General features: G+C 39.6%; 1 protein-coding gene across 1 annotated transcript; it reads left to right on the top strand.

Moving 5' to 3' along the window:
- The first annotated feature begins 6391 nt into the window (after positions 1-6391).
- Positions 6392-9201, top strand: org (oogenesis-related gene). Its single transcript, XM_081385620.1, has 6 exons — positions 6392-6693; positions 6813-6893; positions 7713-7941; positions 8021-8175; positions 8240-8344; positions 8434-9201. Exons 1-6 carry the CDS (start codon positions 6640-6642, stop codon positions 8452-8454), a joined length of 645 nt encoding a protein of 214 aa, XP_081241746.1. The 5' UTR covers positions 6392-6639; the 3' UTR covers positions 8455-9201.
- The last annotated feature ends 4093 nt before the right edge of the window (positions 9202-13294 follow it).

Here is a 13294-nt window from a genome sequence, read left to right as displayed (position 1 = left end):
GAATTTAAAGGCATAGTATGTAAGTTTCTCTGCTAGATGTCGCTTATTCAAAACAATAACAAAGGTGTAGACAGAATGCGCACAAAAAGTATTCTTTTTGTCGCTTGATGAACTTAAGGTTGAGCCACTGTAGTCACTTGGACTATTTTAACGATGTCTTTACTAACTTTTCTTGGCTGGCAGATATCAATAACCTTGCAGACTATGAAGTAGTGAGCCAGCTCTCAGATTTCATCAAAAATATCTTAATTTGTGTTCCGAAGATGAACGAAAGTCTTACGGGGTTGGAAAAACATGAGGGTGAGTAATTACTGACAGAATTTTTGGGTGAACTAACCCTTTAGGTTCAATGTATTTTATGTATACAATTTTTAAAACAAATATTCATTCAACATATATTATTTGTACACAATAACTGTTGCAGATTAGTCTACTCTATACTCTTGCTGTCACAAAGAGTCTAATGTTTAGATGCGCAAATCGAGTATTTCTTAGAAGTCCATTGTGGCGAGCAGGACGAGGTCGAGGGCCGTGGGAGGACGGCGCGAGGCCGGTGGCGTGATTATGATGAGCCACACCTGTGAGACGCACCGGTCTCGCATCTCTCACGGAGGAGCGGAGGCATAAAGGAGGAGCGACGACAGTGAAGAGGGAGAGAGGACAGGCCTGATTTTATTTGATGTTGTGTTTTGTTTTGTTTGGTGTTGCCAGCAGTCGTCCGTGAGGGGCTGCTGGCTTTTACTTTCATTTTGTATTTGTTTTATTTTGATTAAAAATGTTTGAGTGTTCGCCGGTTCCCGCCTCCTTCTTCCCATAACATCTAAACCTTGTTACATTGGTGCCGAAACCCGGGAAGAAGGAGGGACACGCTGTCGGAGAGCCCTCGCTGCTGGGAGGAATCGCGGTGCTGAGGAGGTCGGGTAGCACGAGGGAGCGTCGGCCGCCGATTGCTGCCCGAGGCGATGGTGCTGGATCGAAAGAAGATCAGGTGGGACGGAGAGCTCGCTGCCGTCCTCCTGGGTCGAGGAGGGATGGCTGCCATCCGCGAGGGAGCGGAGGAGTCGCTCCCGTTCGCCGTGGGCCGGAGCCTGTTGCCGTCGGCCATGATGGGGGCGGAGCAGGGGACGGGAGGCTCGCTGCCGGCTGCCCTCGACAGGAGGAGCCATCGCCGTCCGCCAGGAGGCGGAGGAGCGTCGAGCCGTCCCCCAACGGATGTCCAGTACCATCGCATGGCACCGCGAGTGACTCTCAGCTGGTTGAGGACCGAGCGGCAGTGTGTCCGGGAACCGGATCAAGATTTTTTTTTTTTTTTTTTTTTTTTTTTTTTTTTTTTTCCTCTCTCCCCTCTCTCGTCTCTGTCGCTCCTCATGCTTCCGTCTCCTGTACTCTCGCCTCGTCTGTCCATACCCCCAGGTACCGCAGCCGCCGTGATCGGTCCCCCCCGGGGAGGGGGGGGGGGAGTAGGCGCAGCCTCGGTGGTACCCCCCGGCCTGCGAGGGGCGATGGGGGTATGTGGCGAGCAGGACGAGGTCGAGGGCCGTGGGAGGACGGCGCGAGGCCGGTGGCGTGATTATGATGAGCCACACCTGCGCGACGCACCGGTCTCGCATCTCTCACGGAGGAGCGGAGGCATAAAGGAGGAGCGACAACAGTGAAGAGGGAGAGAGGACAGGCCTGATTTTATTTGATGTTGTGTTTTGTTTTGTTTGGTGTTGCCAGCAGTCGTCCGTGGGCTGCTGGCTTTTACTTTCATTTTGTATTTGTTTTATTTTGATTAAAAATGTTTGAGTGTTCGCCGGTTCCCGCCTCCTTCTTCCCATAACATCTAAACCTTGTTACATCCATCATGTCCATCCATGAAGTGCAGATCAAAAGATGAATTGCAGTTCTAATTTAAGACATGAGTGCAGGGAAGAAGCTCTCATCAAAATAACAAAGAAGGAAAGAGAGAGAGGGTGAGGAGGGAGAATAAGAACGCAAGCACTGAAGAGACCCTGAAGTGGATCATCATTAAGCTCATATGCTGCTAGTCTCTTAGTAAAGAGACTCTTCACATGCTGTGAGTCCTGGGGCTTCCTTATGCAGAGTTTGCCACAGATGTACGTCAGTAGCCTCGTCATGTCAGTAAACGCTGACAAAATGCAAGGAAACTGTCTAATGAACCCACTTGAACCTAAATCAAATCTTGCCATATTCAAAGATGCCAATTGGATTTTGAATATCATTTCTATATAACTAATTATTATTCATTTTTGATAGTTCCATTAAACATTTTTTTTATTATTATGTTCTTCACTGTAAAAAATTATATGCTCAATAAGTTGACAACATATGTTTTTACATTGCTTTAACTCATCAGAATAAGTTAAGCAATTTTCAACTTCTTTTAAGTTATACAAGATTCAACTCATTTTTTAAAAGTCAGTTTATTGTAATTTAAGTTGAAATTATTTAAACATCTAGTTGATTGTACTTAAAAATTTAAGGCAGCGACTTTTAATACAGTGTAAATGCAGTGGCTGGAAAAAGTAAGAGGACGCTCAAGTCACACTTGTATGTATAAATTTATATTGCATTAGACACAAAATATCAAACAAATTATGCTATTTTTTTTCCCTCAGAACTGACTTGGTCTGTGCTCTTTTTCCAGCTGGATTCAAGGTGATTTTGTTAAGTTTTTCTTAATTTTGTATGATATAATTTCCACAAAGTAAAGTGTTTTGCTAAAAATGTGTGTTTGTGTTATATTTCTTTAAAAATAAATGTCAGTTGGATTTATATTTTAATTAAATTAAATTTAACAGGCTTTTTGAGGTTACTGTAGATGTCGAAAGACTGATGCTTTTGAACCCATTTGTATTTCCAAAAACGTTTATTTTCATCATAAGGTCATGGACAACATCTATCTGAACATCTGAACATGAGGAATTCATGCATAAATTCATAAATAAATTCCCACACAACAACAAATCTTGTTCATTTACAATAGAAGGCGCTCGATTGTCATGTTCTTGAGCAACACTGCTCTGGGTTTGTTCATTTGTGGTTTAAATCAAAGTCGAAAGACTTTCTTTCTTGTTTGCGAAGAATTCCCCACAGGCTTCGCTTGATTTTGCTGACCGGTGCTTGTTTAACTAGCTCACTGTTCTGAGCCAGTTTCCTCTGGATCTCGATTCCTGTAACGCTGTGGCTTCTAAAGAAATCATGAGTGACAGGAGACTGATGTGGAGGGGTGCTGGCATGTATCTGAATGGGGGATGTCATGACAGCGACGCTTCTTTTCGTTTCCAGCTTAGGGTGCCTAGACGTGTTGACCTCTTCATCGTGACCCCAACGTCTATGGCCTTGGGAGAAGAGCGCTTCTTCATTGGCCATTTGTGGGCTTTTGCTCAAAGTTACGAAGCCGTATGGGGTGGTGACCTTGGCAAGGTGAGGTAAGGAGAGAGCCGCTTGGCTAGCAGGGTCTGAGCAATGTTTGAGATCCAAGACAGCGTTTCTTACAGGAGATATGCTGAACCCAGAGGATGATGATGAGGATGACACTGATGATGAAAGAGAAAGCTTGGCATGATAGGATCCACTAATGTCGTCATAGCTCCCCCAGCCCACCTCCTCTTCGCCCTTCGCTCTGGATCTATAGCAATCCTCCAGGGCTAGTTTTGGAATGGTGAATTGTGGGATGCTGTCCGGGGTCACGACGATACTGCGTATACTGTCTTTACTTCCAAGGTTTTCTAACCCCAGCGAACTTCCGAACGAGCAACTTCTCGCGGTGGCCCATTTGAGCGCGAGTTTTTCCGCGGAACTGTGCCTGCGCGCGAAAGGGAATCCCGCGCTTTCTGACTCGCTGTCGGCACTCGTGCAGTTTCCAGCACTGATGGTGCGCGTCACCGTCATGTTCCTGTGCGTTGATGCCATGCTGTGCTGTGTCTTAAAATATTAAAATATATGGTTCATTACCTGTTTGTGGAAAGGTATGACTGAAAGAGCGACCTCAGAGATTTATAGTCATCCAGACCCTTCAAATCTGCCCCACTCTGTTTGTTTTAGACGTGCGTAAATGTGACGAGGGAGCAGTGAGCGGAAACATGCCCAAATGTGGATCTCTCCCGCCTTACGGGTCTCCTCAGTGATTGACGTTGACAGGACTGACAGGAACGAACCCCTCACGTTACTGCTATTGTTGTTAAAAGTATTTAGCAACTTGGTAAACACAAATAAAGACAAAATGGCATCAAGATTATGAAAACTCTTTGAAAACAGATATTAGGCCTATATCTATTTCATTTATTTATCTAATAAAGCCTGTATAATTTATAATATATAAATTATAGGCTAATATAATGCTAATATAGTTTCATTGCAATAATTATTATTGCATGGTACTGGTACAAATAATTATCATATTTATGTGCAGTGGAGTAGTCGGGGCCATACGCATGTACGCTATACTTACTTTTTGCCCAGGGCTGTTTGCGTATTGCAACTTCTAATGATCAATATTTGCGTATAGGCTACTCACTTCTTCCATAGTCCATAATACTGTCTTGTTAGCTTCCCATTTAACTGTGTGACCAGTGCTGTTGTGTAAACTTGTGTTTCTTTGTTGTAATTGGTGCATTAGCACTTCTATCCCACTGAGCAAAGGTACGTCATTTTGACGTCTTTGTCATCAACACGTTGAAAAGATGTCCCCTGAGGAGCCAGATTGAAAGTTTATATTACGTCTTTTACTCTTTTTATGACGTCTTCTGAACTTCCGACATTGACGTCCAAGGGACCTCTGTACAAGGTTCAAAACTAGTTCATATGGTGTGGACGTATTTTCAACATCTTATAAGGTCTCAGTTAGACATCATTTATACTGTTTCTGAACCAAATAAACACTCTGAACTCATTCAGTTAAAACTCACCTTTTTTTCTTTTCCATATGTAGTTGCAAAGAAACTCACAGACACTGTTTGTCAGAAAATCCTGAAAACAAAAGAAACTTCACTCAAAATTACAGTGGAAAACAATTAACAAATAACAAGCAACAATTTGGTTTAGTTGGGTCAGTGCTCACCTAGAGCAGTGAGAATGTGGGAGGAGGGACTTTTATTTTTATTCATAATTTAAGTGCAATTAACATTAAATGAATGCAGTAGTCAAGTGTTCATATAGGCCTACCAAAATAATATCTGCATAAAATCTTCAAAATTATGAAAAGAACACATAATAGAGTGTCTAGTGGTGAAACTGGAACTGACTTCTGTCCAGGTTTATCAAAAAACTTTATCAAAACATATGTTTCTCTGGCTGCATCTGAAAACTTTATCAGCTTGCCTCGCGGAAAAGTGGAAAACGTTGGTTAAAAACGTTCATTTACACACAAATGACCAGCAACCACAACTTTCAGACGCCATCTTTCTTTTACTAGCTCAACTGTCACCGAATGGAGTGCACAGGATTGTGGGATATCAAAGGCAGTGAAGGATACATCTATGCTGCCTTCAAAAATCAATCAGATGAAGGTATCTCAGGAAGTGAAGCTAACATTGGATTCGGACGTGCCTTAATGCCTTCCTACCTTCACTGTAAAAAAAATTTGCTGCCTCAAATTTTTTGGTACAATCAACTTATTTGTTTAATTAATTTCAACTTAAATTACATTAAACTTACTTTAAAGGTTAAAAATTGCTTAAATTATTTTGATGAGTCAAAGCAATGCAAAAACATATGTCATAACTTATTGATCATATAATTTTTTACAGTGTTGTAATGCGTCCTCCGAAGGCAGCATTTTTAAGCTGCCGCAAAGTCTTCTTAACTACAACAAAAACTTTACATCAGATTAAGTTTAGAAAATATAAAATATATTATTGTGAAGTTGCGTGTTTTAGTGACCAATTTAAACAACTTAAAAGAAATCAACATAGATTTACACTTAGACAATTATAGGCCGCCTCATACGCAAATGAACCAACAACAGGGAATTAGCAATAAAATTACAAAGACACAGAACACATTAATACATTTATAGTGCCTACCTTTTCCCATTGTGTATTGTATTTGTAGGCCTACTCCAAGGTAGGCTTCTTCAAATAATACAATGGTAGCTATACATGTGCACAAAACAACAGGATTTTACGTTAAAATTTGTGTAAGGATATATTTTTTAGGAATATTTTGTTGTTTATGATTCCTTGATCCACAATCATTGAGGCAATTTATTTAAAATATGTTACACTGCAATTAATTAATTTAAACGAAACGAGAAATGTACCTTATATTTTTTAGTCTATATTATATATATATATTTGTTTTTGTTAATTAATTAATTGTTTTCAAGGTAACATTCAGATGCAAAAAATAAAATATAATAAAATGTGTCAATAGCATATTGCTTTTTGCTAAACAAACATACATGAGATAGTAATTGCGTGCTTTTTTCCATACGTTATAAACCGTAATATGCAGCATGCAGTATGCTAGTTTTCTAATTCGCATTCAGCGAAGTTCTCCACGCATGCGGACACCCGCACAAACCGCAGTGGGCTGGATAAACGCACGTGGTTTAATTAGCACGTGCATGGCTGCTTGTAAATTGGCGGGGAATCTCTTTTAGACAGTCGGTGGATTAATTCAGAGAGCATCGAGATGACTAACCAGTGCAACTACACCGTTGAGTCAGAGAACACTGAGGGCCAAGAGGCAAGTTTATTCGATTACATTTCCCTCACTGAGACAAAACAGGAGTTTGTTTTGTTCACAACCTCGAGGCGTTCGAGAGAAATGAGCGTTTGTAAAAATTCTGCTTTTGTTCCCAGTAGAAGAAAGCTGTGTCGAAGAGAGGTGGAGTCGTTTCAGCCGTCCTCTGTCGGATTTCACAGTCTTGGCCAGTCAGTTTAACTGTAAGTCTTAAGTGCAAGTGAACTAACTGTGGTAAAAAATAAGTGTTTACAAAATTGCTGCACCCTGGTACTGAGTACCTGTCTTGTCTGGTCTGGTTAGTGGTCTGTTTACTCATTTCTAATGTCAGACTGTACACAAATGATCTCAAACACTTTGACACTCTATTTTCTTATATATAATGTTTTATATATTGCTGAAAAAAAACTAAAACTAGCTGATATACTAGTAGTATCAGTGGACATTTCAGGTGTCTAGGCTGGGACACCATCTAAACCATTGAGAACCAGGTTAGCCAAGACCAACATAAAGCAACACAGACCAGCAAACCAGTTTAAGCTGCATTTACTTTTATTTTCATTTAATTGGGTAATTTCATTTACTTGACTCACTGGTTGAGTTATTACTAACATCCTGGCACCGAGTACCTGTTAGTAGTCAGTTTCCTCGTTTAAGGCTATAAAACAAACAACCATTTTAGATGTATGTTGATTTTATTTATCAATCAACACATGTCTAAAAAAAACTAAAACTAGCCTAAGCTGGTCTGCTAATATTAGTGGACACTTTTCAGGTGGCCATACTAGCTAAACCATTGAGCACCACACTGGCCAAGACCAGCATAAACCAGTTGAGACCAGAAAACCAATTTAGGTTGGATTTATATCTACATTTTTATGAAGATTTAATTTTTTACTTGTGTTATGTAAATTAGTACTAGTAAACAATTATTTTAACTTTAAGTGTGGTTTTTGTTTTGAACTATTTCTGTTTTTAAATTCTATAACTTGCTTTGATCCTGTATGCTGCCTCTTTCTAAGATGCGGGCTCTCCGTGGCTTCTGGTGGCTGTTTGGTTTCTCCACACCAGTGAAGGCCATCTCTCCAGCTGGTGAGGAAAAAGGTGGCTCCCCTAAAGAAAGACAGTGCCGAACGGTCCGGAAGCGTCTCCACAGGGTCACACGGCTGCTGTTGACCATCTTGCCCCGCCGCGTCCAGAGAGCTCTGGGTTATCCGGTCTGCACCAGCATTGGCTGTGCTGTGTCCCCGGGTAAGCTCATCCCTTTACATCCCTAAACCACTCTCAGATATGAGACTTGAAGTGCCCAACACAAGTGTTTCTGTTTTAGAGGTGCGTTGTTCCCCTACCAAGCCATGTGGTAAAGGCAGCAAGAGAAAGCAGGATGACCTGGATGAGGAAGAGGAGGTAGATCAACAGTCCTGGGTGGAGGCGCTCACTCAGGAACTGGCCGAGGAAGACCATGTAGTTGATCCGGATTATGAGGTTAGCTCTTTTCTTTTTTCTTTCTTTCACTGCCAAATTTCGGGATGCTAATCTTCTCCTGCAGCCCAGTGGAGTTGAGACGGACAGTGAGGAATACCGGTCACACAATGACACTGAGAGTGACTTGGAAATAGAGAAGGGTGTCGTGGTAATCAAAGACTTGGAGACGGTACAGTTCTCCTCACTTCTCACCACCTTTTTGCTGTTTTTAATTATTCTGAACTCTATATTCCAAGTCACCTGTGTTTCTTGTTTCAGGTAGTTCCTCCTGAGGCCTAATGATGGCAGTATGTACTAATACTAGTATGCAAATCAAGAATATTTCAACAGTTGCTTAATGTGTTCATTATGTTTGTTCTCTGGCTTTGTCTTTTTCTGGCATGCTCATTTAATGGCTTCCCAATTTGCTGCTTGTTCAGTTAATTTTGTAAATTTGTGTCTTTTCAGTGTTAAACTGCCAAATAAAAGTGTTTGTAGTACTGCGTCTAATTTGGTTAAGTGTCCTACACAGTTGGCCAGTGGGTGGCAGATGCTCACTTAGGTTGATAGATATACCAACACACTTTTTTGTGAACGTGTAAAAAATAAAAATAAATGCAATGGGTATGATAGAACTATGTAGTTTTTAAATGAATAATGAAATCACTTGCTTTGAATCCTGTATACACATTTTTTTTTTCCCCAGTGTATGCTTGTGTATATACATTTAAAATATTTACACAGGCAAAAATATTCCTTACCAAAAGTAAAATATTTACACGCACATATGTGTACACGTGTATATATAAAATGCAATTTTTATATACTAATGTTCCATGCCAAAAAATGATTAAAATATTATGTATGCACACATATATAATCTATATATATTTATATATTCCACGAACATAAAAATATGCAGTGTGTATATATCAGTTATATAGAATGTGAAATATTATAATAAAGCATTTCATTTAAAATTAATTTATTTAAAATGATATGCGCAGCCTGAATGCGGGCTGTCTGAATGTTTTGGACTTGGATTAGATAACTTTTTCAAATTTCAAAGATAGATAAAGATATCTTTCAAAGATAATTGGATGCCATTTGTTGAATTGAATGTGCGATATGATGAGGGGGTTTGCTCCAATCTGAAGCTTTTTTTCATGCAGTAATACATATTTTGCTCAACATTTTTCAGTTCTGAAAATGGCCTCAACCTTTCAAGCATTTTTTGAAAGACAACCAGAAGAAAGCAATTTTGTGTATTGACCTGATACAAAAAAAGTATTTTAAGGGTGCTGCTCATTTCTTATTCGTCTTCATTTTCTTTCTTTGCCTTCTCACGTCTCAGCTCCACTCCACTTCGGATGCGAGGGAAGAAAATGAGGACGAGGGAATCAAAGGAAATTTGTATATTGGAATATCCTTGATCACTCGAGTGTCACTTCAAATCGTCACCAGCTGCGCTCAAGAGATCTGCCCTTATGTTGTAAAATTGATTATTTAATAAATTAATAACTAATTATAAAGCACAATGCTCTGTTGAAATATTTTAGATTTATGGAATAAATAGATGTCTTGTATGTGAAGGGGGAGGAGAATTCATATTGGCATCAGGTTTTTCGACAAGAAAGATTTCCGCATAGGATACACCTGTGCATCTTCACTCATGGCTCCTCTGGAAGCGTCCTTACTCCTCATTCCTCGTGGTGCAGTTAGAGAATTGAGATGTCCTTCAAGATGACTTTTCTTGCTCAGTGTCTGGGTCACTGGCTGCAAGACGGAGGAGTGAGGAAACGAGAAAGCATCAGTTTGTGTGTTGGGAAGCACCCATTGATTACTCCAGACTCCACTTACCATTTATTAACATTTCGTCATTGGTGAAGTTGGGAAAACAAGCTTACAACCCCTTGAGGCTGATGTGAACTCGAGGGCTCGCACCTGAAGGCACTACCACCTACACTGGTGCGCTTTTAGCCCAAGGTGAGCGCCGTTCTTGCTCCTCGAGAAGAGGGGGTGGATTGTTGCCAAGGACTCTTCACGGCCCTTTGCACACCAAGAAGATAATTTTCAAGCTGCATATGGCAGAGGAAACGCACACCCTCCCCAAGTTCGCAAATGAGCACATTAAATTCAGTAGTGAGGTGGTGCGGAAGTGCGCACATATATCCATGTGAAAGAACAGAGCGAATCGGGCCAACCATCAAAATGGTTCTTGTTTGTTGACCTAGCTAGGAGTTTTTCCCGTTGTTTTCTGACTGCTATAAACAGGCGGTGAAGGAAAAACGTAATGTGATTGTTCTTGGAGGCTTTGAGAAGAACAGAGATTCGGAGGGGGTAAGAACGGGGAAAAGCCTTCAAAGTATACATCAGATCTATGGCCTGCTGGGATTTCTTAGCTGTCGGGCGTTTTTTTGAAGAGGAGACGGATGAGTCTTGGGAGAATCGTGTTTTTAGTGTGCCTGAAATAGCGCTTGTGCACCAGGAGCTCTTCTTATCCCCCACTTCTCATGTTTCCTTTAATGTAGATGTTGCTGTGTGTGAGTTCGAAGCCGATGCGATACGGTCTTCTGTGGGGTGCGATGCCTTATTCTCGATTCACTTCCTTAAGCTATGCTTAGATGCTGACTTATTGACTGTAGATGCAATTTTATGGTCATATTGTGTCCCTTTCATGCCTTCGGTTTTCGTTCTTGTCCTCGGGGTAACCTCAGGCGAGGTGTTGAGGTACATAGACGGCCTGCTGCGATTTGGCACACAAAACCACTTCCCTCAGCATATTCTGACACCGGCTCATTGTCACCTTTCTTGAATGACAACGGGTGTCGGCAAGAGCACATTGTCCGACCTGAATGCTATTAACAGCTAGATTATCTTGCACTCCCTTTGCTTGTAATGTGATTCCATTTATTTGATATAGTGCTCTCAGTGCATTTTAATTGAATTATATATACAGTGTTATTAGCTCAGTTAATTGTATTAATTGCAGTATTTGTTGAGAGAAGCCCCCGAACGATTATACGTTATTGTGGCAGACAAACACATTGAATAGACCATTAGAAAAAGTGTCTTTAGAAGTTCAAAGTATGTGACCCTGGATCACAAAACCAGTCATAAGTCGCACGGGTATATTTGTGGCAAAAGCCAACAATACATTGTATGGGTCAAAATTATCGATTTTTCTTTTATGCCAAAAATCATTAGGATATTAAGTAAAGATCATGTTCCATGAAGATATTTAGTAAATTTCCTACCGTAAATATATAAAACATTTATTTTTGTGAGTGAATCACAAACATAAAAGGACAACTTTAAAGGCTATTTTCTCAATGTTTCAATTTTTTTTTGCATCCTCAAATTCCAGATTTTCAAATAATTGTATCTCTGCCAAATATTGTCCAATCATAACAAACCATAAGTCAATGGAAAGCTTATTTATTCAGATTTCAGGTGATTTATAAATCTCAATTGTAAAAAATTTACCCATGTGACTGGATTTGTCATCCAGGGTCACATATTGTTAATTTAATTCAATATCATTGAGCATTACTGCTTACTGTACACAACATTTGAGTTTGTCAGAGGCATATTTTGACTGTTCTCATACAGAATCCATCTATTATTATTATTATTATTATTTTTAAGTTTGCACCTTTTAAAGTAGGGGCACACCGTATATATATATATACAGTGTGTATATATATATATATATATATATGTGTGTGTGTGTGTGTCTGTGTGTAATTAAAACATTTTAAATATTAAAGATCATATATAATTTGATGTTTCATCATTTTGTAAAGTATTGTTTTTTGTTTTATTTTTTCCTTTAGTATTATACATTTTAAATACCAATTTGTTGGTTATTTGCCATATGAAAAAAAGACTGACACATTCAGTGTTGCTGTTCATCAGCGTCTTGGGGTACAAGGATGTTTTAAAGATTCAAAAGTGGGGTCTTGAGGTTCCTCTGTCTTATTGTGTGCCATCCTGCAGAAAAAGTCTCTATGTTGTAGTTGCATGAGTTTGTACTGTATATAGTTTTCTAGGTATTTTATCAGAACAAATGTGTCTTTAGATTAACTATCCCTCGAACATTACAGCTGTTACTTTACATCCAGACAAGGCTTTCTCCAGTTAAATTCACAATGGGATTTCAAACTGCTGCATTGTTTAACATATCGCAGCAGAAGATTTTGCTGCAGACGACACGGCTGTCACATCATTCTTCTTTAATTTATGCAGCGACGTCTAACCCCTGCTGTTTGATGATACCGTGGCACTTCGTTTTTCCAGCATCACTCTCACAGGCGTTTTTCCCTTCACATCCCAAAGGTAATTACCTTATATGAGCACCACAGAGAGTACTCTGCAATTCTATGGCAAATTGTTCAATCGATTGGTTTGAGCTCAGGGACAGAAGATGCCGTGCCAGAGTTTTTAGTATTCAGACTGAAGAATTAATTAAAGAGCCTCTCGCTGCTGCCGCACTACATGAGAGGATCTTTCTGTTGAACAAAGATACTACACCACAAAGATATTTATTGATGGACTAAACAGCTTCTTTGTGAGTGTTTGGCCTATATTTCATGACTAGGCAGTTTAATATGTTGCTATAATTAGGCTAAGGAACTATAGAATTATTTATTCCAGTAATTTAATTGAACATTTGTGTCTTTCAGGTTTGCTTTTTGCAATCGTTTTATAAATGTAAACCATATGGCTGTACATTATAATGATTTTGCAATTTTTAAGGGCATTTTAAGCTGCCTAATGTGTTTTAAAATCACTGAAACATTTTCTCTCGTTATTTATTTATTTTGCTGTATTATACTGGAAAAAGAACATGTCCATCCCCAAAATAAAAGTATTTTTTCCAGGAGTATCTTTTAGCCCGTTTCTCCCTGTAGCGTTCGAATTCTTCAAAATAATCAATAATTCATTTCTGTCTTGTCCCTCTGCTCCGTGTGCTTGTCCTAATCAGATCTGTCAATCTTCAAGATTTATTAATCAAAACAGCACAAAGCTGTCACCTCAAATCAGTGTCCATTCACCACAAGTCATTTGTAATGAAATAAAACAGTGCTCACTGCTTAATATGTCCAATCTCTTGGCTTTCACACAAAACCTTCAGTGT

The sequence above is a fragment of the Scardinius erythrophthalmus genome (genome assembly GCF_964197995.2).
Source record: "Scardinius erythrophthalmus genome assembly, chromosome: 14".
In the NCBI taxonomy this organism is placed as follows: domain Eukaryota; kingdom Metazoa; phylum Chordata; class Actinopteri; order Cypriniformes; family Leuciscidae; genus Scardinius; species Scardinius erythrophthalmus.
The sequence above is the reverse complement of the archived record's forward strand: the minus strand, read 5'-3'. Positions and strand labels throughout refer to the sequence as shown.

What these genes read in the sequence shown, in the direction of transcription:
- org (XM_081385620.1), top strand. Translation starts at nt 6,640, where the DNA reads ATGACTAACCAGTGCAACTACACCGTTGAGTCAGAGAACACTGAGGGC. An exon ending in CTTGGCCAGTCAGTTTAACT is followed by an intron (nt 6,894 to 7,712) that starts GTAAGTCTTAAG and finishes CCTCTTTCTAAG; the next exon opens with ATGCGGGCTCTCCGTGGCTT. An exon ending in TAGTTGATCCGGATTATGAG is followed by an intron (nt 8,176 to 8,239) that starts GTTAGCTCTTTT and finishes CTTCTCCTGCAG; the next exon opens with CCCAGTGGAGTTGAGACGGA.